The sequence below is a fragment of the Festucalex cinctus genome, chromosome 2 (genome assembly GCF_051991245.1).
Source record: "Festucalex cinctus isolate MCC-2025b chromosome 2, RoL_Fcin_1.0, whole genome shotgun sequence".
Taxonomy (NCBI): Eukaryota; Metazoa; Chordata; class Actinopteri; order Syngnathiformes; family Syngnathidae; genus Festucalex; species Festucalex cinctus.
The window spans coordinates 32,327,152-32,352,493 of NC_135412.1; the positions used below are offsets into that span (position 1 = coordinate 32,327,152).

The window sequence follows — 25,342 nt, forward strand, 5'->3', positions numbered from 1 at the left end:
GCATTGTGGCTCTGCACAAAGGGCTGGGGGATATTGGTTACCCAATTCTAGTGTCACATACTTGTTTTTTGTATGCCCCCTTTTGAACTATTGTTGCTGTAGGTGGTCATCCCAGAAATGACATTGGTTGAGATCTGGAAAGGAAATTACAGTCACTGAGAATCAATTTGTAAACATTTATAAAACTCTGTAAAGTACAAAAAGTTACTTGTAAAGATCTTGGCTTTGCAGTTCCAAGACAGGAAGCAGTGTTCTTGTCACCGTCACTAAGAGACACCTGACTCTCTGGGACAAAATTCTGGTAGAGAGTGACAGTATACCATACTTCAATCTAAGCAGTCACACATGCACAGTTACACACACAGTCGGAAAAAAAATCATTATTTGATCCCCTGTATTACTCACTTACTATACAACTATATTAACAATCTCAAATGTTATGGCTGTTCTTTGATTATGGATATATAATTTGAGGTTCGCCCAGGCCGCAAATAGAGACAAAAACACCTTTGCTCTTAATGTACTTTTGGTTGTGTCAAGTACAATTTTTGAAATTTGACATATAAAGTTACCTTGCTTATAAAAATTGGAGTATGCGCCTCAGGTGAGCAGACTAGACACAATTGGAAACCCATCTGTATTCTTCGGCTTTTGGCACACCATGAGATTTAGCATTACATTGGTGCCTTGTGGTGTCTGCTGTATTTTGTGTTGTGAATTTGATGTTTGTTCGTTTACTTATTTAGTTATTTATTTACCTACTTAATAATTTATTTATGTAAATTGTATTCACTTGTATATTTACGTTTGTATTGTTCTTGTTTTATTTATCTTATTCTTTACTGCACGACCGATTTATGTTCCATGTACAGCACTTTGTATACAACAATGCTTGTTTTAAAGTGCTTTATAAATAAAGTTGAGGTCAACTTACAATTTCAACAAGGGACCAAAAATGATTTCCCATCTGTAACTGTATAATAGTTCTAAAAAAATGTGCCTTTACCTGGGAATCATCCTCGTCAATGACAATTTTAAGTGTCTTGTTCACAGAGGATGTCTTTCCCACTGTGCTCTGCCAGGGAAGGAGAATTATAAAAGCAATTCACCAGATGTTTAAAAGAAAAATTATTTATTCTATGTAGTGCAAATCTGTTACAGTTTATGCAGAATGTCACATGACCAAACCAAGAAAACAAGTTAGCTGACTTCCTCGGTATGCCACAATAACTAGTAGTACCCGATACAGTAACGAGTTGATGACGTGACGCCCTCAGCCCAACTTGCTAAAATATTGTTTACTTTATGGCGGGTGTCTTTGGCGACATGTAAATACATCTTAATGTATATCATTTATTGATACAAATACATCTAATATATAGATTTAAAAAAAAAAAAAAAAAAAAAAAAAAAAAAAAAAAAAAAGAGGGCACTCAGCCCAGCCTTCAGATACTTAAATGATGACATGGTATGACACTTAATGGGGTAGATGCTACGGACTTCCGACTTCCGGGTTTCCACACATCAGCGTCATTTCCGGCCACTGCTAGACGCGTCCCCCCCCCCCCCCCATTTTGCTGATGTGCAAAAACCCGGAATTCGGAAGTCCCGCCTCCTGCGTGGCATATACCCCATTGACTTAAACCTCATGATAGACGGTTTAGCAGTTGTGGTAACACTGTGCACTCCGCCTCCCATTTGCCGCACTATGAAATCTGGACATTTTCATAAATTCATTTATAAAGCTCGCCCAGACGCCCGGATAGAATGTTAGCAAAAAATAAAAAAAAGCGCAGACATTTTCAGGCAAAAGAGGACATTTTGTCACCCTACTAAACATCAGATTTTGTCACCTTTGGTAGCTCTTGAAGAAATTAGTTGCAAAACAAAAGGCATTGCAGACCTTTAGCGTTCCCACGGGTGCTAAGTCCTCATCCTTGCCATCCTAAAGGGTTCCACTATTTACCCGAGCCAAAAGGAAGAGCTTTCACCAGTTTTCCCGAATGCTGAATTTGGTTGTGCCCAGATTGAGGAATTATAGATCAAATTAATTTAAGTGCTGAATAACAAATGTTGTAAACTTTTTTTTTCTACCGTTGACCTGGATGTTAACTGTAATTAGGATTTATCTAATCATTAGAAAAACATTTCTGTTAAGTGTGATTATAAATGTGCATATCTGCTTTACTTTTTCCTTTCCTTGTTCATAGACACTACTAACAGCCTGTCGGATGTTCAAGGTGGAGCAGAAGGTGATGGTGATACTTGATCCTTTTAAGCCGCCCGCCATAACCACTTCAGACAGCTGTAACTGTAAAAATTGCTTTGGTCCCTTGTCTGGAGGGATTGAACAAACACACACAAAAAATCAGATATTAATTTAGTGGTAGACTGTAAGATATACGGTAAAATAGTGAGATCAGGATACCAAGAATATATTTCTGTACATTTGTGAGGCTGGAAATCAATAATGTTTGGGATGGAAAGGTCTTGATTCACAATATATCAGTTCAACATGGCTTTATGAGAGGGGTTTTCCCCAGACTGTCCCCATAAATTTGGAAGCAATTAAGATTAGCGTCGGAAATAATGGTATCGGCATGTTACTTGTTGGCACTCACCGATGCCGATACCACTGTTTTAATGCAGTATCAGGGTCTCTGCCGATACCAGTATCGGTATGGGAACAACACTAATTTAAGATCTCGGTCAGTTACCGTAGTAACATGGTCCATGAACCTAACCTGGTCGGTAACAGGTTTTTCACAATGAATCTTGAGTTATTCCCTGTACCCGCCTCCTTTCAGCCACACACTACATTGCATTTCTTCAGTCATTCAGTCCACTGCAACGACTTTTTGCCTAACTACGCATATTCTATAGCGTAAAGTCCAATTTTGTCACGCACATGGCATGTCCTTTTGACAAAGAGCCTATTGATGAAGGTGCCGCTTATTTGTGCAGGGAATTAAATATTCGTCGCGAGAATGTTATCAGACCGCGCATAGATATGCTGGCATTATCTCGTTATCTATTTGAGCGGTACAGTTTCACATCACAGTCGCTCATCTACATACACAACTTAATCCGTCATTTGAAACATTACCAGACGTAGTTATATGCGCTCACATCGCAGCATTATTGCGCTCCGTTTTTTTTCTTATACCCGTTTGAATAATGTTTTTATATTTCATCAAAGTTTTTTTAGATTTCATCTTAAGAGGGGCACAAAGTCGGAAGCACAAGTATTTTGACACAGCCCACACTTCGCAAACCTAACCGGAACCAAACGGATGTGCAAAAACAGTCCCGCCTCTTCCGTGGCATATACCCCATACACCTTAAAATGTTCTCAAAAAGGATGAATGGCCAACGAGCACCTAGTGCTGGGACACATTGCATATTATAATAGTTAGGCATATTTTTAAAGGTATCTGACAAAGATGTTAATGTTTTTTTTGTTTTGTTTTATTTAACCAAGCCTTACCTCCAATATATTGATCCCCTGCTTAACAGATGTGTCTCATTACGTGTATGCAATATACCTGTAACAATGTATCTGTGGATTTGCTTCTCAGGGATGCAGATTGAATCCCAGAGACCTGTCTACATGAAGGGGATACCAAAAGTCAATCATTCAGATGTACACACACATTGTAATGGGCGTGTGCGTGTGTGTGTACAAAATGTATATCTAATATCAATATTAACTTACTAGAGACTTTTCATCAGCAATTGAGAAATAAAATGAGATGCTTTGGCTACCGAGGTTGAAGTCAATCCAGAATTTGTCCATGTTGTCATCAGCGGGTCTCCGAAGCTGACAGCATGAGCAATAATTGTTTAGACCAATTGCATTACACACAAGAAATTAGCATTCCTGAACATCAAATAAACCATATATCATTGTTTTTTAACTAATGTATTTGTGCTGTTTGAATGTGCTCAACCAAGATATAATTTAGAGCCACAGCTACTGACCTGGAAATTGTCCAGATAAACCTCCAAACATGGATATGATTTCACTCTGCAGCAGAGAGGATATTTTTAGGTGAAATGAACACATCATCATGTTGCTAACATCCATCAAATAATCAGTGTTCAAGCAAGGGGTAAATGAAAAGATTATCACAGTGAACCCTCACTATATCACGGTTCATCGTTCATGCCCCCGCTATATAGTTGAGCGACTGTAGTATGTTTTTAAGGGATAGTTTTTGCATGGGTTTTTATACGAGTAATGCAACGAATGCAAATTCTGTCACTGAAAATTTTCAGCCAAAAATGGACCAAAAGCACATTTTTGGTTTCTACCCAAAAGACTTGTGTCACAAGAACAACACACCCTAAACAGGATGTTGAGATTACGTAATCTGTTCAAACCCCGTACCTATTAACTCTAATGCTACGCGCAGACCGAACGCATTTGGAGCATTCTCGGCGACACTTCTCCATATACTGACTGTATACTGTATAGTCAATTCTGCAGTCAGGCACCTTGTGTTTCGAGCGACACGTTTGGAGCGATTGAAGCAACAATTTTGCTCCTTCGCCCATTTCATCGGCGTTGGCTGAAATGAAATTCTGGGGTCATCACGTCGGCAACAGCCAATCGTCATCAGGACAGACGAGCGATCTTAAAGAGATAGTTCGGCTTTTTTGACATGAATCTCTATTTCATCCTCACCTCCAGTGTGTGCGATCAGCACTGACTTACCACTGACAGCGTTCTGTAACACGAATTCTGGTCCGGTGTTGGACGAGAGGAAAATAGTCCAGCAAGCTGGCTGGGGTCACTGAAATAAAGCGTTTTTCTTCTAAAAACAATTTGTGTTCAAAAGAGTGATACATTTGTATCATTAAACTCCTTTTATGAAAAATGTCAGACGCCATTACCGCCAGGCACTACTTTTCTTTTCGTTCGTATCACTGCGCGGCGCCCCGCATGCAACTGATAGACGCGCACTAATCTACAAGTCGTTTGTCTTTTCGAAGGCGGAAGGATCAGCTGTCTGCAGCGCGTCGATTAGCTGTCTACAGCGCGTCGATTAGCTGTCTACAGGGCGACGCTCAGTGATACGAACGAACAGAAACGTAGTGCCTGGCGGTAATGGCGTCTGACTTTTTTCAGAAAAGATTATTGTGATGCAAATGTATCACTCTTTTGAACACAAATTGTTTTTAGAAGAAAAACACTTTTATTTCAGTGACCCCAGCCAGCTTGCTGGACTATTTTCCTCTTATCCAACACCGGACCAGAACTCGTGTCACAGAACGCTGTCAGTGGTAAGTCAGTGCTGATCGCACACACTGGAGGTGAGGTTGAAATAGAGATTCATGTAAAAAAAAAAAAAGAACTATCCCTTTAAAACTTTGCTTTGCTGTCGCAGGAGACGGAGGAGCCCCTTCCCTCTCCGTTCAAAGTAAAGCCGGTGTGGAGTCACCCAAGCAATCAAACACACATGAGAAACGTCGCGATATTTCACGTTCGGTCTGGACGTAGCATAAGGCTGATGTGCTAATTGCTTACGCACCCGTTATTGCCCGTTTTGGCCATTATACTCTCAATTAATTTCGAGTCAGGATAAAATTAACCCTTCAAATTAAATACTGACATTTAACATCTTTTAAAACAGCAATTGTGAGAACACATCTTGGAAAGTTCAATTTTATCTTGGGAAGTTCAATTTTATTTAATTAGTGTACCTTCTACTGTCTCCCTGTAATCCATTCACGAAGATCAGAAATGTGCGACAATCCTAAAAATTAAAGAGGTTGTTATGAAAAGTGGCATTCCAATTGCATTGCATTTCAGGCCATAAACTGATGATATAGTGATTCCCAATCAGTGTGAGAGATGATCGGGTGTGCCGTGGGAAATCATCCAAATTCACTTAATTGATCTGAAAATAATGTCATTTTTGCTCATCTATTTATGCCTTTATCCATCTCTCTATACTGTAGCCACATAACAAATAATGCTCTTCCACTCAATGGCAGAATGTGGATCCACTTTGTATCGTGATATTGTATTTATTTTAGATAAAACATGTACCTTGGCTCGATAAAGGTTGGGAAACACTGACATAATGAATGATTTACCGCCTCAAACTCCAAAGGGTCGATTTGGCCAAAGGCACAGGCTACTTCAACCACGCTGAACCAGACAGCCGTCAGCTTCTTTCTCTGGTCGGGAGTGGTCATTCGGAATAATACCTCAATCAGAGCAACCTGTAAATCATAATCTAATGCAAACAGATTTTGTTACACAGATTTGACTGTGTTCATGAATAAAAGCAGAATAGAACATATAATGATGGTATGATGTTTAAAACAATGATTACCCCCACACTGCATTATCTGACCAGCCAGATTCCTCCTATGGAATTATGACAAATAAGCAGAGTGAACATACTTAAATAACTGCAATTTTACTAACTGTAAAACCATTTTAAAATGAAATTCACATACATCATATCTGTGGCCTCCTGTGAGGTCAGGAACTTTTCTTTTCCAGGTAACACTGCCATTTTTTTCAGAATTATGTTCAATGCACAGATTGCCTATGCAGACATTAATCATTAGATTCAAGAGTATGCAATAAGACAAAAGTGTTTAATGATCATCAAAATTGTCAGGTCAAACCTCTTTTCTGATGGTAATGCAAACTCTGACATCGTTTACCAACTGGCCAACAGAATACAGGAAGCATTGGCTTCCCACCATTCCTGTAAATATATGAGGCATCACAGTCATTGAAAATTCACCACATGCATTGCTATGCATTGCTACAATTCCAAACAAAATCTTATATAGATATCTGTTCTTATATTGCTTATCATATGCATAGAAAAAAAAGTTATGAAGATCAGCACAGCAGTCTAGCATGATGCTCACATTCTCCATGCTTGTCCCAAACAAAGTAATACCAATACTTTCAAATTAATATGGAGAATGGGAGGGGAGAAAAAAAATACATTAACAAGCATACCTTCTTTGGATGCTTTGTGGACCATCTGTCACAAAAATAATTCAATCCCTTCATTATATGCACTAAATATTTATACACTATGTACTGGCTTTTCAGACATTATCTCACCGTTACAGCATCAAAGAAGTCCTCTGCCAGAGTGGACAACGATTTATCCCACTGTGGTCCATGCTGAATCCACAGTTGCTTGCACTTGTTAAACCACTGAAACATGTGCAGAAAAATCTGATCAATTAACAAGTGTTCTACTTTTGTATTAATCCATTTACAGCTAATGTACTTATCTTTTGGATCAGGCCTTGAGCTATTATTCCTGTAATTCCTTGACTGCCCGCAGGAAATTTCAGGTTCCCCCCACAAATATGGAGGACTGCGAAAGCCACACAAGCAGCATTTAAGTCTTTTTCATCCAAGCTCTGTCAGAAAAAATACATATTGTTTCATTAAGTGTACAATCCAGCACAAGAGACACAACATCCATTATAAAAGAAAGTATCCAAACTATCTGACCCAAGTAACAAGCTCATCTAATTTGTTGAGAAACTGCGTGGAACATTTGAGAGCTTCATTTGTGTGGTTTTGCAGCAATCCTCTCAGAGCTGTAATGTTCCTGCTCCTGAATGCATCAGTGATTGCTTTCTCCAACTGCAAACACATATGTTTCGATTGTTGTTAGTTTACATCCTTGCTTCGTAAAAAGCCGGGGTGGTCACATACATTTACGTATACTGCGTAAAAATATTATTATTATGCCAGCTTAGTTATGGCAGCCTTCTTCTGTCCTTCAGGATCAAATCTACTTACTTTGTATTGTTCTGCCCCCTGGTGGCCAAGGCACACTCACCAGCAAAATTACAATGTATTGAATTACCATGATGCACAAACAATAATTCTGTACTTTTGAAATTTCGAATTAAGTCATTAGTGTTGGCTTTTATAAAGTACAATTGTACTGTGCTTTTTTTTCCCCCCTCAAACATAGTGAGGATCAGTGGTTCACAAAACGGATGGATGATAATATTTTTTTGTGTTTTGCGTTGGCTGGAACAGATTACTGACATCTCCATTTATTTTAATGTGGGAAAAATTGTCAAGAAAATGAATTAAACTAATAAGAACAACTTTTTGTATCATTTTTGTTTGTGGTGCTGTGAGATTTTCCGAATGTAACGCATGTGCAGTGGCTCAATAAAGGTTGGGAACACTGTAACATGACATGTTATACCTCTGAGGCCATTCTTCTTGCTTCAGTGGAATTTGGTTTATCTTCAAAACATCTGGGGGGAAGGGAGGAAAACATGTTCAGACACCCTACGTCAAAAGCATTCAAGTTTAGCGGTCAAATTAAGTTCACTTGGTAAGGTTGTACGACCTGAAAGCCAAATCTCGTGACTTAACGCTGTGTCTGCTTGCGTGCGTTGGGACTATGAGCGATATGCCGCGAAGACTAATTATACAGTTTTGTTTCTTTTGTTTTTCTGAGGAATTTGAATGAAAAGAATACGTCGCAAAATGTCAACGTACAAGAAAAGGTACAACGCTGCTACATTAGCATAACGGCGTCGGTTTATGCTGTTGCTAGCTAACCTAAAAGTCTTATCAAGTTTAGCATGACACGGATTCGTCAAAACGCGTAACGTTTAAAGTACATTAAACATCTAGACAATAAAATTTATGTAACAACGAGGTAGCTACAAATGACAATTGACAGTCATCGTCGTAAAAAAGAAGTTTTTACTCTCGTCCTCCGCTCCGGTGTACACTGTACAACCGCCAAATCTTTTTGTATTTTTTTCCCACAAGACCTGCTACCATTCCCTGCTATGGTAACACAAACAGATGGCCCAACATCCGGGTACTTGTTCGACGGAAATAAGTAACGTCGCGGAATTTGTTTGTTGTCAAATAAATATTATTTATAAAATGAACAGTTTTAATCTATTGTGAAAATAACGGGAACTACAAACTTAAAAAGTGTCATAAGGAGCGAAAATGTTAATAAAGTAAGTAATGTAAGTAATGTAAGTAAGTAAGTAGTAAGAGTATTCAGCTTTTTATCAATAATGTAATTTAGTCCAATTTCTTTGTTTTAACATATTTGCAGTTCTCAGAGGCCTGCAATTTGGCTCAAGTGATTGAATGTGTCTAGTTGTGTCTAGCTCTTTTGCCTTCGATTGAACCCTTCAAGTTGACTTCCTTTCACTTCTCTGGGGCCCATAATAAGGTCAGCCAGGGGCGGCCCTATAAAACCCAACTAAACACAATCTTTAATCAAGCATGTCATTCCCGAAGTCTAGTTATTTTCCTACAGCATTCTAGCATTAGAGCGCTAATTTTATTTCTCATTTGTTTTCTGCTGTGAATAACTCATAGCTGGGTGAGCAACACATAGTTAGCTTGTGTTTTAGCTTGTTAGCTCTGCAAAAAATTTCAGACATAGGGTCGTTTGCCTCTTAAAAAATAAAAAATAAATAAATAATATAGGCCTAACGGTCTAACCCCAATGACAGTGAAATATTCCCTACCCGGTATACAAACAGAATGCCTTTTTTTGTGGGACATCATGAGCATTCATTCTTCTGGTCACGTCTAGCCTGTTTCATGGCTGTAATCCATCAGCTTTCAGGATCCTTGAGAATGCATAACAAATAACCTCTCTCCCATCTCCTTGTTTGTTCAGACATCCTGGCGCCCCACAGCAGTGTATCGTAGTTGGACCAACTAAATAAAAAAATAAAAAAATTAAAAAAAAAACACTGAGGAAAATTACTGTCAGTTCTCATTTTTTCCCCCCTGACAATTCACTACATGCAGAACGTCACATAACTATACCCAGAGCACAAATTACCTGACTTTCTGCATATAATGTGTTATGTATCACTACGGGTTATGATACTTTTAATCCAAACTTCCTAAACGTTTTGTTCTTCATGGCTGGTGTAACAAACAAATCAACAAACAAACATACATATAGGCTGCAATCAACATATTTTATTTATATACAACATGCTCTAAGTGTGTAAACACAAAATAAACTTCAACATGGGATATTTTCATCTTTGGCTTCTCAAAGATATGCCCTGTAAAACAAAAAACCTATTTTGCCGAATGTGGAAGTTGGTTGTGCTGCTGTGCATGTAGCTCCTAAATATGGCCTTTTTTTTTTTTGCATGTTGAATGCTGAAATGCATGACGTGACATGTCCCTGAGTTCTATGCCATATTTGAATGATTAAAAGGCACAGATACTTGGAAAATAACTACCCAGGTATTCTGTCTCACAGTTCTCTGAAATACAGAAAAGTATCCACTTGAATAAAAAAAAGCAAAGCACATGGCCGACATTCATAATTACACATTTCACCAAGATTGATCGACTTTTATGGTTATTATGGTAATTCTGTGTATGACACCAATCTGTCCGGTAAAAACTACTCGTATTAGTCTACTACCTCTGGTACTGCTTCTATTACTGAAAAATAAGAAACACCAGCGATTTTTATCACATCTTTATTACACAAAATAGACATTTGGATTTTAAAATAACACGACAAAAGATAATTAATTTCATATAGTCCCCCTACAAACACACATTTGGCTTCATGGAGATTTGTGGAACATGTGCTTTTCTATGGAGATTTTTCTTTTTAAAATGACTTAGCAAATTGAAATACAGGGATGGAAAAAAAAAAGTGATTGCTTAAGTAAATATAATATTTACATTATGGTATATTTAGTGAACCTTATTTCCAATGCAAGTCCAAACATAGGTTACATGTGCAAATCAAATATTGCAATATAAAAAGACATACACGTTCAACTGGAAGCCAGGCAGATATAAATGCATTTACTGACTTAGTGTTAATGTCTCCCACCAAGTCAAAAGTTAATTCTGACTCCAGGTGTAAAAACAAATCTTATTTTGTTGTAATTATTTTTTAATTTTTTTACAAAAAGTGGCCTCTCAATATCACAAGGAAATATTTTCAATAAGTGTGCCTTGAATTGTGTCTTAGTCAGCGTCCTAAAAAAAGTGAACCATGCTATCCTCACATTCTTTGGGCACAGCGTGCTTGTAGTTATGGCAAACTAACTTGTAATTTTCTCCATGATTATTGTCCCAGTATTCGGCTCCACAAACCTTGTACTTGATGGCAAATTCTAAAACTGCTCCAGGCTGCAGGAATGGCGGGACAGGCAGGTGGAAACGGAACACATCACAATTGAGTTGACCTCCTTCACAAATCTTGGAGCTAGTAGAACTCCACGAGGCCTTTGTTTCTGCACAGGTCTTCCACTCTGTAAATGAATAACGAGCTGCTACATCTTTCTCAAAATCTAGATTGAGCACTTGGGCAATACCGATGACACCAAATTCAAAACATAAGACTCTCTCGAGACACACTTTGTTCTTGCAGAGACGATGCAAAAATGCTGGATGATCACCAGGTTGTTGGTCAAAAAGTGGTTTTAAGTAAGGCAAGGATATCTCCAAATGGTTTCCGTCAGCCAGCTCTGCAGCCATTAGTAATCTAAAGCTGACGTGATGAGGTACGCATGGTTCATCTCCGGATTTAAACAACTTGATATCCTCAAGGTCAAGGCCCAGGGAGTCAATAAATCGTACGCCAACATGTCTGTATTTCCTGTTCTTTTCTGCGGTATGCGGCAGAGACTGTGAGCGTTGTCGGATGATGGATTTTGGTATGGGTTCACACAAGGGTGTGTGGATGTCCGGACCACTTGGCGTCGAAACTCTAGGACCTGGCGGGCGAATGGGAATCGGCTTCTTCTCCACATCACTTTTTACTTGCCGTACTTGCCGTAGCATGTCATTCAGATTAATGGCCATACAGGGCTTTGAAAATAATCTACCAGCGCTAGTCTCCTGTTCAGATGATGTAGGCAGAATCTTCTCTTGTCCAATAAACCACCCTGTGTCCATGTTGTCATAGAACTGGTGCTCTGCTCACCTGCAAAGAATGTTGGGAATGATTAAACTATGCTGCACATACAGTATGTGTACTCGATACACTTATTAGAAATATGGTATCTTTGCATTTGCTGCCGGTCCACTTCCAAATAGATTTTCAAACTTTCTTAATAACATTCATAGCACCCCATGGCATGGCACCAGAATATATTAGTGAGCTTTTAAATTATTCGTATAGATTAAAAAAAATAATAATAAAAAAATAAAATAAAATAAAAATAAACTGCTGAGATTTGCTAACCAAACATTATTGTCTGTTCCAGAGTCGAGGTTAAAAACTAAGGGTGATCGAGCCTTTTCAGTTAAGGCACCAAGACTTTGGAACTGCCTTCCAAACAATATTAGAATACAAAGTCTTTAGCATCTTTTAAGCCGCTTTTAAGGATGCTTTATTTTTTATTTTATTATTTTTTTGACTTGCGTTTACTGATTTTCCAGTTTAAATTCTTATATTGTATTAGTATATTTGTGGGTATGTTTGCTTAATCTTTTCTATGTCCAATTTCCTTATGGCTGTTCGATTGCTTTTATGTGTATGTATTTTATTTGTTTATAAAGCACTTTGTGCTGTATTGCTTGAAAGGTGCGATATAAATACATTTATTATTATTTCATTACAGTGAAATTTCCATTTAATGGAGTAAAAGTGGGAAGGGGGACATACTCCAACTTTGGCGCTCTCGTTGTCATTGTGCACAGGGAGTAGTAATTCTAGTGTGTGACTGTGGTGTTTGTTTTTGTTTTGCACCACCGTGCAAGCACAGACGCAGCACAGAGCACGGGATAGATGACGTGCAGGAAACAAACATGCAAAGAAAAGCAGAGAAATACCTTTAAAAAACAAACAAAAACAAAAAAACAAAAAAAACGCGCAACATTATTTCGTAGTTTTTTTGGTGTGTGTTTTTTTTATAAATTGATTTAATGTTAATAAGTATACGGTGTTTTTTTTTTCCTCCCGGGAGGCATAACATGAAATAAATGCTGCACTACTCTAATGTAATGTTATGAGGGCATGTGGTATAGAAATAGACGGATTATCATTTCGCCCATTTTATCTTTTATACGACAGAATGGACAACAAAATGTAAATCGGACGTGGTGGGCATAGATGTGCATGTGAAAACAGTAATAGCAGGAAATGGTGGGCGTGAATTCGACAAGTACGTGCAAAGCTGCATGCAATGTTGAAGTTGTGTCTCAATAAAGCCATTAAACAGAGACGTTAACTTTATCTTACCATATAAAAAAAAACGTGGACCTGTTTCAGGCTGCACTCTCGCCTTGATCCTCCATTTCCGTCTGATAGTCTCGCCGACTTGGTCTATAACTTTAGCCCCTCCAAAAAGACAAAAGGCACCACTTTCTTTTGATGACGCTCAGCTATCACGCGTGCAGCAGTTTGGGAAGCTGCACTTGAACTGATGTTTTATGGGGGGTTGAGTGCTCGTAAAATACGTTGACCCATGTCTAAGACAAATACAGCATGTTTTCTCGTACCTGTCTAATCCTCTCCAGAGATACCCTATCGCTGATTATCAATTATGAAGCCTGGTACTAACTAAAATGGCTGTATTGTTCGATTTAAAAGCCACATCTAAACGCTTAAACTACAAGTCCCACAATACACCTGTAAAGTTGACGTCAGCACTAGCAGCAAGCCAGTCACTGGCAGGTAAACAAACCTGTCACTGACGGAGAAGGCGAGCCAAACAAAGCGAATACCCGTATGCCCGTGTTATTTATTTGATAATGGCGATAGTGGAGATGTACAAAAAACATATACGTCCGTTGTGCAGCCGCGTCAATGCATTCGAAGCTGATGTGCTGCCGCAGGGAAGAGACTGACTGGAGAGACGGTAGGAACGCGCTCGGCGGAGGCAGCTGTCCATGACGCATGATGCACTGCAGTAATTTTCCAGAATGGGTGTTAACATCCTTATTCTTACGGCTGAACATCTTATCTTATACATCACTTGTTTTCATTCACTAGAGTGTTAATTCAGTTGGCAGACTCAAATGACCATCAACGCTGAAAAAGTGCAACATGGGGCCCATCATACAAGAGCGCGCAGCATCCACGACCACGACACTGAAACGTGTCGTTTCCAAAGAGAAGATCCGCGTCAAAAACACTGAAAATAGCGGACCAAACACCAGGTATGACATTTCGTCCACCGTCCTAAACTTGAGTTATATCGGGTGCATGTTCAGGTGACCGTGACCTATCTGTGCTTGCCCAGTTTAAAGAAAGGTAAGAAGATGAAGAAAGCAGTGGGCCAAGCGAAAGGTGGCCTGCCAGGACCAGGTCAGGACCAGAACGTCGTGGGAGCAGTGCAGCGGGTGATTGATGTCTAATATGTAGACAACACTTGGTGGTGGTGGTGGTGGTTGGGATGGGGGGGGGGGGGGGGGGGGGGGTGTTAGAAGTTAGGGTGGTAGATCAACTGATGTCGGCATTTGTCAACTGTGGACTTCATTGCGAAGCCTTTGAGACGCTTGTAATTAAGGCAGTAGCTTCTTAATTATTTTTTGTTACACTACCCCAAATTAAGAAAATATTTAGCGCCCACCCCAAATCTCAACTGCGACTATAAATAGCATTCTATAAAAACTATACACCTCTGCAGAGGAACTAATACTCGTGCACTCTGTGCAATGAGAGCATCACTGCCACCTACTACAGTGGATTTTCAATTAGATTTTATTCTATTACAGTAAAAAAAAACAACAACAAAAAACAACAACAACAACATGTGGTCCCAGGGGTCACATGACAATAAAAAAAATAAAATAAAAAATCATTAAAAAAAAAAAAAAATTAAAGGGGACAGAAAATAGTAAAACTTGTGATATCTGCCCCTAATCAACAATCAACAAACAGAATCAACACAAAATAAAAGCCAGCAGTCAAGATGCTTTCAAAGCAATAATGGGCTCTTTGCACAGCTCGACTACTTCCTGAACTGAATACCACGTTTTTGTTTCCTGTCTTTCATGAGTGGACAAACTGATTAATCCAGGTGTGTCTGGCCAATGTTGTTGTAGTTACTGAGATCAGGCACACCTGCATTAATCATCTTGTCCACTCATAAAAGACAGGAAATGAAAGACTAGTGTTGAGTTCAGGGAGTAGTGGATTTGTGCAAAGAGCCCATTTAACAAAATAATTCAATAGCATGACGTTGTACTAAAGATATTTTTTCAGTAATTGTGCTTTTATACATTTTTTTAAAAATACAAATAGACTGAGATGAATGACTAGATTAAGATTATATAAATAAACGAATTAACTGAAATTATGTTCTCTTTTCATTTAGTGTATGGGATTGAATAAATCTAAATTTGATTTTTACAGTATTGCCAATTGTGTTATATAACGAGCTTTCTTTTACAGGGTTCACAGCCGAGAAGTTCCAAGTTTAAGTCTAGCACCTCTGGGAATACAAGCAAACTCCCTAGGTATGTTTTGAGAGAACTTTGTTTTCTTCCCAAAGGCTCTGTTTCAGGTACAGTCAATCATTGAATGCCCACAAGCCATGTGTGTGCCTCCTTCTCACAGCCCGGCAGAAGCACGAGATGCAAGACCTCAACTGGGCCAACATTCGAGTGTGCAAAAACATGAGGAAAGGAGAAACCACCAACGGATGTCACAGTGCAGCACCGAGCTACAGCCGAATCACGGGGGGATGGGTAAAAATCGACGAGCACTCTCTCTCCCCCTCTCCCCTATATCGGGACAACGACACATGCCAGGGCACCCGCTAACGCATTCCCCAGCCCCTATGCCAGAGGCCCTTCATGACCCGTACAAGGTTGATGACAGTGACAGTGCCAGTGACCTATCTGACTCAGAGAGGCTGCCTGTGCTGCCATCGCCTTGTACTCCTTGTACGCCTCCTCATCTAAATCTGCGAGCTGAGGTCATTAACTGTAACGACTTCCCACTGGACATCCCTGGACCTCATGGGAATGGAGATGAAGATGAGATTGAGACACCTCCTCACTGTTACCCAGACTTTCTTCCGCCGCCTTTCAACACCTGGAGCCTTAGACAGCTTGCAGTGTTTCTTTATACAGAGGGTCGTGGTGCCCCCAGGCCCAAACCGGTTGGGCCTTTGGAGAAATTCCTGGAAAGATTGCTGCAGTTAGAGTGGCTCCAAATTCAAACCGTTCAAGCTGAGATCAGCCGCCCACCTGGCAGACATACAAGGCCTCAGGCCACACCTGGTCACTCACCTAGACCTCATACAGCACCATCATCCCGACTTAACTCCCCAAAAGGCACTCGGCACAGCCAGCGAGCCTTCCCATTTGTCATCAATCCCCCTTCACCAGCGTCTGCTGCCGCACAGTCCCGCCTGCCAGTGTGCCCACATTGTCACATTCGCTACCCTTTGTGCAACGGGAGTTGCTCTGCCTACGTCTACCAGCGCCACTCACGTCTCAGCCCACTGCTGGAGCGTAGAACCCGACCAGTGGCGCCTGTGAAGAGGAGCTGCAGCGAAACACAAGAAGCCGCCAAAGAAGGTAGGACCCAAGGAGCGCAAGGCGGAGGTGGAGCTCAGAACCCAGTGAGCCCCTCAGCAGGAAGGAGTCATCTCAGGCACATGCATGCAGCAGGCAATGCTCGAAAAACACCCCAGGATTTGGGAACAAACCCAAATGGTAGAGGTCAGGTGAGGAAAAGTCGAGTTAGAACCAACTCTGAGACCGATGGTAAGAAGGAACCTAGTGTGGTCAAAGCAGCAGGTACTGAGAAACATGTTGTAGGGGCAAGTAAGAAAGGGGCAATCACCTCGAAGAAATTAGATGACTGGCAGAGGACCGCGGCCGGAGGTCAGGCATCTAAGAGCGCCATGAAAAGAGCTTCTAAAGAGCCGCAGTCTCTTTCTAAAGCGCCTTCTAGTGGTGGAAAAACAAAAAATCCAGTCCATTCTGCTGCAAAGTAACATTTACAGTAGGCCTATAGTGCTTTACTTTGTGGTCACTCGGCGTTGGACTTTCAACTTATGCTCGCTTTCGTGTAATACTAACGCGTTCTAATGTTGCGCCACTGTCCAGATCACTTTAAAGAGATACCATATAACTATCAGAATTTGAAAGCACAACATGATGTGAAACAGTAAATAACGACCATAAAGTTACACTATGCGCAGAAGAATATTATGTCTTCTTCTAAGAATGCTCATGCAATTTGAACCAAACTACACAGTGTTCTCATTTCTTGTTATGCTACTAATGTCTAAAAGGTGTAAAAATGGCAACCAGTTGCCAAGTTTTAACGTAAGTAATCCATAGTGATGGTTACCAGCTATTGATATGCAGTGCATCGCTTTTGACAGTGAATAATTATAAATAATCATTGGTGATACCAAACTTAGTGTAGGAATGTTTTATTTATTTATTTATTGATTTATTTATTTATTTATTTATTTATTTATTTATTTATTTATTTATTTATTCACTCACTCACTTTACTTGTACATTCATCTTAAGATGTTCTGTGTGTTCATTGCTTCCTTGCCTGAAATGCATGCTTATTAATAATAAATTGCAGTGTGTGCTACTTTTTACATGTTCAAATTTCACATTTTTGTTCAAAAGGGCTTCTTGTGTATGAAAGTGCAAATGGTTGTCTTTGAAAATGAACTGTATTTTGCATAGAGCTGAGCTCTTACGAAATTAATGACAGTAATGTTGGCAATGAATGTAAATGCATATTTTTCCAAATTTGATACATCATAGTTATATTTATGTAATGTGTTGCAATTGTATTCATCATTGTCATTATTATGTTTACATACAGTATGTGTTATACACATCATGGCAGATATTTATATAAAAAAAAAACTGTCTACTGTGCTGTCTCACTCAAATACCAGCATGTTACACATATGTCAAGCAATACATTTTTAAATAATGGCATAAGCATTTAGATTGTACTTGGCTACTAAAGTATGGTGAACCCATACAAGAAGTTGTGACGCGCACGCATGTAAACGGGTTGCTGAATGTGAAAATATGTTCCGCGTAAAGATAAATATTTAGGACCAAACTGCAGTGCTCATGTTGATTTTATTTAAAAAATGCACATTTAGAATTTAGACATTCTGAATTTTGACCTTATTTAAAACACTCTTACCACTATGCCTTTTATAATTAGTCGTATATATCCTACTGCACTTCAAAGAAAGTTGTAGCAGAGTAATTCAATGTTAGAGAGCCAGAGACCACTGTTTTTCAACATTTATTAATTAAAGGCACATATTAAAATATAAGAATATAAAAAATCACAGGCATACCATTAACCAAAAGTGTTACAAATGTACATACTAAATTAAAGAGGCACATCAAATGATCTCTGCCACACAACACAGTGGCTGGAAATCCCGTATGTAGACTAACCTCAACAATCGAGCCATACATGATCACAAATGGTCCATGTGTAAACCTACTTGCAAGCATGGAAGACACCATGAGGTCCATTCTGTCATACAAAAGTTCTTTTGTGAAAGCACATCAAACTTTCTGGACCTTCCGGTATTCCGGGTAATTTGCACAACCTGCAAAAAGAACGTGTCAACACTTGACAAAAGATGGCACATTATTAGCACTGTAAATAGTATAAATACCCAAGTATGTGTTGGCCTTTAAACATGAACACTCAAATATTGCTGGGTTGACTTCCTCTCTAAAGACTGGTCCATCATTCCACATGAGTTCGTATCCACCCACCCCTGTCTCCTTCCCAGTCAACCTGAGGAGATGCAGAACATTTACATGGTACTATTAGCGGCAGTGCAGCATAAAATATGAAACCTTGCTTCTGAGGCTGTGGAAATTTACCTTCCCTCCATGTCAACAACATTCAAAGTGTCATTCAGCAACCTGTACTTCATCTCGTAATCCTCTTGATTACTCGGTGTAAGTGATGGAGAAGCATTTACTTCAATTAACCACCTGCAATAAGATGAGGAGTGGCATCAGTGGTCAAATAATAAGCATCAATGGACCATCATTTGTGGAGAACAGCAAACATTTCAATAAAAATATCTAGGATGTAATTTAAAGATTTAAAGAGAAGTGAGGCAGCTGGATCAATGTCCCTTGTCACTTAAGTAAATTCTACAGGAACACATTTGGTTTATTTCTACAGTAAAAGAGTTAGTAGCCTACTTTTTTTTCCCTTTTTTTTTTTTTTTGGACATATCCATAGCTAATGGAAAGCACGTGTTTTGTGTTTGAACTCACACGGTTTGAGGTTCTCGTCCAACATAATGTCATAGCCATATAGCTCAAAGCAGTGTTTGTCATTTATAATGATCTTTTGCACACTCTGGAGGCTGCTGATGAAGATGTTATCCATCTCTTTGAACAGAGTTTCCACCACTTGTCTTCCATGCTTTGCAGTTAGATACCTACGGAGCTTTTGTATCTCCCATTTACAACCCTATGTACAGGCAGAGGGAGAACAAAGCTGATGTTTCTCCACTGAGATTGAAATATATAACATTAGCAATTAAACGTGTGTTCTAAATTACCTTCTCAGGATCATAGTCAGGTGCTGTTTTTTGAACAGACACGTTGGTGAGATGTACATCTGTAAGGAAGCACTAAGGAACATTTCTATGAATGGAAACTAAACATGTCAAGTAAATGACCAGTACTTTGAAACTAAAACCTTGTGCATGAACATATCAAGTATTTTGTCCTTCCTATTCTTTTTCGATTCAACAATACATGTGTGTCAGTATGGAACAGATTAGATTTTTTTTTTTTGTACTGCATTTTCAACATAAAGGTTGAATTGATTGACAGAAATAGAACACAAATTCTGAAAAAGGATACACTTGTCATCAATACTATTAAGGGTAAAGCGAGTGCTCGAAAGGCGAGCAAAGCCTTCTCGATATAGCCATGCCTTCAAGGGAAAATACTGAGCAACAATAACACATATTAGATATACAGTTAAGCCTAAAATAATTAATACATTGACTTAATTCTGAGTATTTTATTTATTTTTTATTTGTTGAATATATACTGTATATTCTGTCTGGAAATGACACAAGAACATGTTGAAATACATACAGATGGATCATATTAAAAATGGATTTGTCATTTTCAGTATTCCAATTCTAATAGGTTCTAAGAGTACATTGAAAATGCTCTAGATTATATCCAGGATGCTTTAGAGTGGTGCAAGATTGTGTTTACTCAATAAGGAAAATATTGATGAATATTTGTACAATTTCCATCTGAAAGATACATTTCAACTCAACATTTGTCCAGCGTATGAATCATGTTGGGAAAATGTAAAATTTAAATAGAATTTGACTTTTAAACATACAGATGTGACCATCACATAGACCCGCAGATCAAACTTCCTGCCTGTGGAGAAGTATTGGATTAGTATATGTATGTTGCTTTATTTCTTTCGGAAATGTATTGTTTTTTTTATTTATTGATTTTTTAATTGATTAATTACCACCAAGTAGGTAGGGGTTCTCTATGTAACGCTGCACCACATAGCTTTCCACTTGCGTTGCATCTTTTTGCTCCTCTGAACGGGTGCTATCATGCTGGAACGCAATGTTATAAATCAGATTACGATATTTGCTGTTATGTGCAATCACATACAAATCAGTATACCTTCCGCCAGTCCACAATGTCTTTCAGTTTTTTAAAAAGGAAGATGCCTGCCCCTTGGGATTTTGCTGCCTATGAAAACATGTAATGCTCTTAAATGCTGTAAATGAAGTCATTCACATTAAAAAAGATAACAATTCACAAAAAAGGGGGCGGGGCTTAATTCAAAATAACGGCTTCTGATTGGCCATCCATCAAATTTTGACAGGAGCTGAATTTTTTTCACATTCTATCGTACGCTAAACAAAAAAGTCATCTATTGCATCTGTGATGAATTTGACCTCACCGGTTTCATGATCCAGGTGCTGCCAGGATTTCTTTTGAACTCCTCCACAAAGAGATGATACTCATTAGGCAGTGCAAAGGTACAGGGGAAGAAATCACAGTTGGAGCCCTCCATGCAGCTGGCCTCCCTTTCAAGATGCTTCTTGAATCTTTTCAAATTTTTCAACATGAAATCTTTACGAGTCAACTAAAACATAAAATTAAACAATATATATTGAAAGCTGTGGGTGTAAGTGATAAAACAAGCTGACATGAGGCCCTCACCTCGTAATTGTTGCGAAAGTGGTTTATTCTTACGTGTTCCTCCATGTATGAATGATCAAAATTCTCCCTCAGCCAGCCCACATCACACCAATGGAAGTCCCATTCGCCATCACTGAAAAAAACAACACAATCCTAACAAACAATATCAAATACATTGATATTTCAACATAACACAACTAACTCTTTGACTTCAATCCAGCCTGGTCTTTGTCTCAAGACATCCTGTATGGTGCCAAGTGGGCCACATTTGTAACGCACAGTACGTCTTCCTTCCCTGAGGAAAAATTGTCACCATATTGAGATGTGCTATGTGTCAATCATTTAAAAAAACAAAACAAAATATTAAATACTTCACTCACCGCTTCTCAGTGGGCTTGCAACAATCTTTGGATGATTTGCACCCAACTGCCTGCAGGTGAGGAAAAAAAGACCGGCACGACTCTCAACTAGTTACTAAATTTTGGGAGAACTACCAGTATCTTAGTAAGTTTAATGGGTAAATAGGCCCAGGCAATATAAACAACAACCTCATCTCAGGGCAGTGATATTCAGTGTGTGTTAGGTCACGTGAAAAAAAGAAATGACTGCAATAATGTTACAGTTCCTGCAATTGACTGGCAATCAGGTCAGGGTGTACACCGCCTGCTGCTCAAAGACAGCTGGGATAGGCTCCAGCACACACGACAGTCATTATATTTAAGAAATAGTGTGTAACAGTGGTTTACAATAATAATAATAATAATAATAATCATCATCATCATCATCATCATCATCATCATTTGCTGTCCTATGATATACTTGGACAGCAAAGAACAATTCTAATAAGCGATTAATCTGTTGACTAGTTGATTAATTAATCAATAGAATTGAATAATAAAAACATGCATGGGCATCACTAGGTTTCATGTAAGGGGGTTCTTAGCCCCTAGGACAGGGCTGGGCAAATTCAGTCCTCGAGGGCCGAAGTCCTGCAGGTTTTGGTTGTTTCCCTTCTCTAAAACAGCTGATATGTGATCTGCTCATCAGCAAGCTCTGCACAAGCCTGATAACAATCCTGTTGACAGGAATCAGCTTGTGTTGGAAGAGGGAAACCTCCAAAACCGGCAGGACTCCGGCCCTCGAGGAGTGAGTTTATCCGCCCCTGCCCTAGGAGATGCACAGATGGACAGATGGAAAAGGAATACAATACTGTGTAAAAGTTAAAGTCATTATTAGACTTGAAGTGTTATTTCTGTCAGTATTTTAATGTGGAACACAAACACATGAAGCATTTTTATAAAATTAACCAAAAATATTATGTACACATTGTCTACATTGTATAAAAAACTGTATGCAAAAAAGGTAACTGTGTTGTCATTAAAGTGAGTCATTTTCAATTAAGATATATTGAATGAATTATAAACTGATCAGCAGAGAGGCAAATGACATGAATTTGGATCAAATCACAGTAACTGTTTGCTCCCAAATACTTCTGAAGTCACATATTACGTTTTGGTGCATGTGACTAGATTGGTTGAAATAAAATATTACTCACCTTCTATTCGATCGACTTCTATTTTTTTTTTTTTTTTTTCGGGTTAAAAACTTGTGCTTTAAGTTTTCATCATGCCTAATGATTGAGATCTATCAAAGTTTTTAAATCCCTAATTATTTTTCTTACACTATAAGTTTTATTTACTAACTTTAGTAATCTCTAAAATTCAAACATATATTTCCATACTTTGAAGTTTGAAGTTAGAGTTTTTTTTAGTTTTTTTTTTTTGCTATAAAATATTGTACTCTTAATTCTGTAAAGCAGACCGAATTTCCTTGTGTATGATTTTACCGTAAATATCTCCACTTTCTGTTCATTACTCTCATTTTAAATGAGTCATAAATGATGCACCTTGACTGAGATGTTTCATATTCATAATATTAAATCCATATTGAGTTTTATATGATTTTTAGACTGTTACCGTCTACTTCACAAATGGATCCCCCCCCCCTGTAAACTAACAACTCATTTACACTCACATTTTAGACAGGCTTGAGCTCCGTAAAATAGGTCTAACGACGCCAATGAACATGTATTATTATTTTCCATCAGTTTATTACATAAATTCTGATTCAGTTACTGGTACGTATGTCTGAAAATGTTCTCCAAAGTAAAGCAAATATTTTATTTTGATTCAACAAAAAGTTAAACAGTCAGGTTTAATGGAGGACTAGTGAAATCAGATAAAATTTAATCAGATAATATTTACTGTTGAGAAGCTGACAATCTGAGCATTAGAGCAATATCATATTTTAAAAAAGTATTTATTAATATACAAAAATGACTATTGATTAATATGTTGATCAATGTTGATTAATCATTGAACAAATTTTAAGAATGAAGCCACTGCCTTATTTTGATTAACACTTCGTCCTACTATGTGACTGTATTTCAATGTTTGTCACAGCTGTGCACAAATGCAACTCAGCATATTTTATATTAAAGTGTTAGTTTAATTCTATTTTTTAATTGTTTATTCTAATTATTTATCTATGTATTCATTCATTTCTTTATTCACTCACCTACTTATAAATTTACTGATGTAAAATTTATTTACTTGTATACAAACAAACAAACAAACAAACAAACAAACAAACAAAAAAAACAAAAAACTTGTATACTCACGTAAAATGTTTGCTTTATTCTTGTTTTTGTTACCTTATTCTTGACTGCACAACCGATTTTTGTTTCATGTGCAACACTTTTTATACAGCAATGCCTGATTTAAAGCGCTTTATAAATAACGTTGAGTTAGGTTTGACAGGTTAAGTTGACGTAACGTAGGCCTACTTCTTTCGTACACAAACATGACATCACATTACCGTTTACCTTGTTCAATGACATATGGACGCAATCGTTAACAGTTTCAGGTAAACTTTGACGACAGAACAAATAAGCGAAAATATTTACCCTCGTGACAGCTGTTGTCATGGTAACTTCACAACAGCGTAGAACGGAAGTGCGACGTCGTTAACTTCCTGTACGGGATTTGCGAGGGCTCAAACGTTGATTGAAAATTCAAATTAGAAATTAAAAAACATGTAGTCAATTGTTGGTGGTGCCAAAGGAGACGCAGCAGGCGTGTCACATTTATTGAACATCTACTTTCAAAAACAAAAAACAAAACAAAAAACGCAAACACAAACAAACCAACATTTTTTCCGTTTTTTTTTTGGTGGTGGTGGTGGGGGGGACTGATTATAATAATAATAATAATAATAATAATAATAATAATAATAATAATAATAATAATAATAATAAGAATAATGTGCAGACACTGTTACTACTATGTACGCAGTAAATGACCCAGGCGGCCAACACATTTCTCGCCAGCACTACAAGCCACAAAGACTGCGCACAAAATGTTTAATACAGTATGGACAAAATGAAGCAACATAAAAAAACACACATACTCTAATTTCTTATTTAATGGGCATTAAAAACAAACAAACTAAACATTCAAAGATGGCACAAAAATGCTAAAACAGTCATCCCCCTATGAAAGCGATTCAAAATGTTAATGTAATGTGATGATTACCACCCAGTGGTGAACATCAGTATTACAGCTCAGATACAAACGATAGAGAAATCATATGACCGTTTTTTAATGTACATAAAACTTCAGCAGCCAGTCCGAGCTGGCCACGTATGTCTACAATGCAACACAGACTTTTTTTGTTTGGAGACATTTACATGGCAAGGAAAAACTATTTGGGAGTAAATTGAAAAGGGTGTAACCTGCCTGTGACAATCTGATGAATTCAGAAAATTAAAACAATTTTAATGTTTAAGAATAAACAAATACCAGATATATAATAAATACCGTAAATACCAGATGAATAATAGCCAAGTATATATATATATATATATATATATATATATATATATATATATATATATATATATATATATATATATATATATATATATATATATATATATATATATATATATATATATATATATATATATATATATATATTAAGCCATTCAGAAGTTGACTTGCTGATGTGTTTGTGGATCAGTGTCTTGTTATTCATTGTCCAAACTATTGCATCGGCAAGGTAAGTTCCTTTGTTTTTGTTGTATGCTGATGACATTTACAGTTGAGATCAAAAGATATGACA

General features: G+C 38.0%; 4 protein-coding genes across 19 annotated transcripts in view; 1 reads left to right on the top strand and 3 right to left on the bottom strand.

Annotated features, from left to right (window-relative positions):
* Positions 1 to 9,586, bottom strand: part of sycp2 (synaptonemal complex protein 2) — a 58,334-nt gene extending 48,748 nt beyond the window's left edge. For 10 of the 13 annotated variants that reach the window (XR_013282501.1, XM_077514640.1, XM_077514643.1 and 7 more), the window contains exons 1-18: positions 8,730 to 8,837; positions 8,217 to 8,268; positions 7,502 to 7,636; positions 7,274 to 7,407; positions 7,100 to 7,202; positions 6,992 to 7,016; positions 6,646 to 6,728; positions 6,472 to 6,563; positions 6,345 to 6,379; positions 6,103 to 6,245; positions 5,707 to 5,759; positions 3,982 to 4,027; positions 3,716 to 3,820; positions 3,546 to 3,606; positions 2,189 to 2,337; positions 1,007 to 1,075; positions 209 to 298; positions 62 to 134 (exon numbers count right to left, since the gene is read on the bottom strand). Coding sequence is in view for 12 of the 13 variants with exons in the window: in XM_077514640.1 (XP_077370766.1) it covers positions 62 to 134; positions 209 to 298; positions 1,007 to 1,075; positions 2,189 to 2,337; positions 3,546 to 3,606; positions 3,716 to 3,820; positions 3,982 to 4,027; positions 5,707 to 5,759; positions 6,103 to 6,245; positions 6,345 to 6,379; positions 6,472 to 6,563; positions 6,646 to 6,728; positions 6,992 to 7,016; positions 7,100 to 7,202; positions 7,274 to 7,407; positions 7,502 to 7,636; positions 8,217 to 8,268; positions 8,730 to 8,806 (1,525 nt within the window). In the remaining variant the exon portion in view is untranslated. The other 3 variants (XM_077514644.1, XM_077514645.1, XM_077514646.1) reach the window with 3 other exon arrangements.
* A 376-nt stretch (positions 9,587 to 9,962) lies between these two features.
* ppp1r3da (protein phosphatase 1, regulatory subunit 3Da) lies at positions 9,963 to 11,935 on the bottom strand. The gene has a single exon (XM_077514661.1). The coding sequence runs from the start codon at positions 11,933 to 11,935 to the stop codon at positions 11,015 to 11,017; it is 921 nt and encodes a 306-aa protein (XP_077370787.1). The 3' UTR covers positions 9,963 to 11,014.
* Positions 11,936 to 13,616: 1,681 nt separating this feature from the next.
* On the top strand, positions 13,617 to 17,559 carry fam217ba (family with sequence similarity 217 member Ba). Of its 4 annotated transcripts, none has more exons than XM_077514657.1 (5): positions 13,617 to 13,893; positions 13,979 to 14,143; positions 14,227 to 14,322; positions 15,381 to 15,445; positions 15,521 to 17,559. In XM_077514657.1, exons 2-5 carry the CDS (start codon positions 14,031 to 14,033, stop codon positions 16,933 to 16,935), a joined length of 1,689 nt encoding a protein of 562 aa, XP_077370783.1. In that variant the 5' UTR covers positions 13,617 to 13,893; positions 13,979 to 14,030; the 3' UTR covers positions 16,936 to 17,559. The 4 variants fall into 4 exon arrangements, with proteins under 4 accessions (XP_077370783.1, XP_077370785.1, XP_077370782.1 ...); XM_077514659.1 differs by having other exon boundaries at positions 13,617 to 13,842; positions 13,977 to 14,143; positions 14,227 to 14,326; positions 15,546 to 17,559; XM_077514656.1 differs by having other exon boundaries at positions 13,617 to 13,842; positions 13,977 to 14,143.
* An 880-nt stretch (positions 17,560 to 18,439) lies between these two features.
* LOC144014595 (putative tubulin polyglutamylase TTLL9) lies at positions 18,440 to 24,971 on the bottom strand. The gene is made up of 14 exons (XM_077514660.1): positions 24,126 to 24,971; positions 21,541 to 21,590; positions 21,363 to 21,455; positions 21,182 to 21,293; positions 20,919 to 21,104; positions 20,636 to 20,704; positions 20,472 to 20,565; positions 20,334 to 20,374; positions 19,835 to 19,922; positions 19,528 to 19,586; positions 19,240 to 19,436; positions 18,833 to 18,946; positions 18,619 to 18,743; positions 18,440 to 18,549 (listed from the first exon to the last, which is right to left on the bottom strand). Exons 1-14 carry the CDS (start codon positions 24,144 to 24,146, stop codon positions 18,506 to 18,508), a joined length of 1,293 nt encoding a protein of 430 aa, XP_077370786.1. The 5' UTR covers positions 24,147 to 24,971; the 3' UTR covers positions 18,440 to 18,505.
* Between the last annotated feature and the right edge of the window lie 371 nt (positions 24,972 to 25,342).

What these genes read in the sequence shown, in the direction of transcription:
- ppp1r3da (XM_077514661.1), bottom strand. Translation starts at nt 11,935, where the DNA reads ATGGACACAGGGTGGTTTATTGGACAAGAGAAGATTCTGCCTACATCA.
- fam217ba (XM_077514657.1), top strand. Translation starts at nt 14,031, where the DNA reads ATGGGGCCCATCATACAAGAGCGCGCAGCATCCACGACCACGACACTG. An exon ending in AATAGCGGACCAAACACCAG is followed by an intron (nt 14,144 to 14,226) that starts GTATGACATTTC and finishes GTGCTTGCCCAG; the next exon opens with TTTAAAGAAAGGTAAGAAGA. An exon ending in AATACAAGCAAACTCCCTAG is followed by an intron (nt 15,446 to 15,520) that starts GTATGTTTTGAG and finishes AATGCCCACAAG; the next exon opens with CCATGTGTGTGCCTCCTTCT.
- LOC144014595 (XM_077514660.1), bottom strand. Translation starts at nt 24,146, where the DNA reads ATGACAACAGCTGTCACGAGG. An exon ending in ACTTTCGCAACAATTACGAG is followed by an intron (nt 21,105 to 21,181) that starts GTGAGGGCCTCA and finishes TTTATGTTTTAG; the next exon opens with TTGACTCGTAAAGATTTCAT. An exon ending in GAACCCCTACCTACTTGGTG is followed by an intron (nt 20,375 to 20,471) that starts GTAATTAATCAA and finishes ACTTCTCCACAG; the next exon opens with GCAGGAAGTTTGATCTGCGG.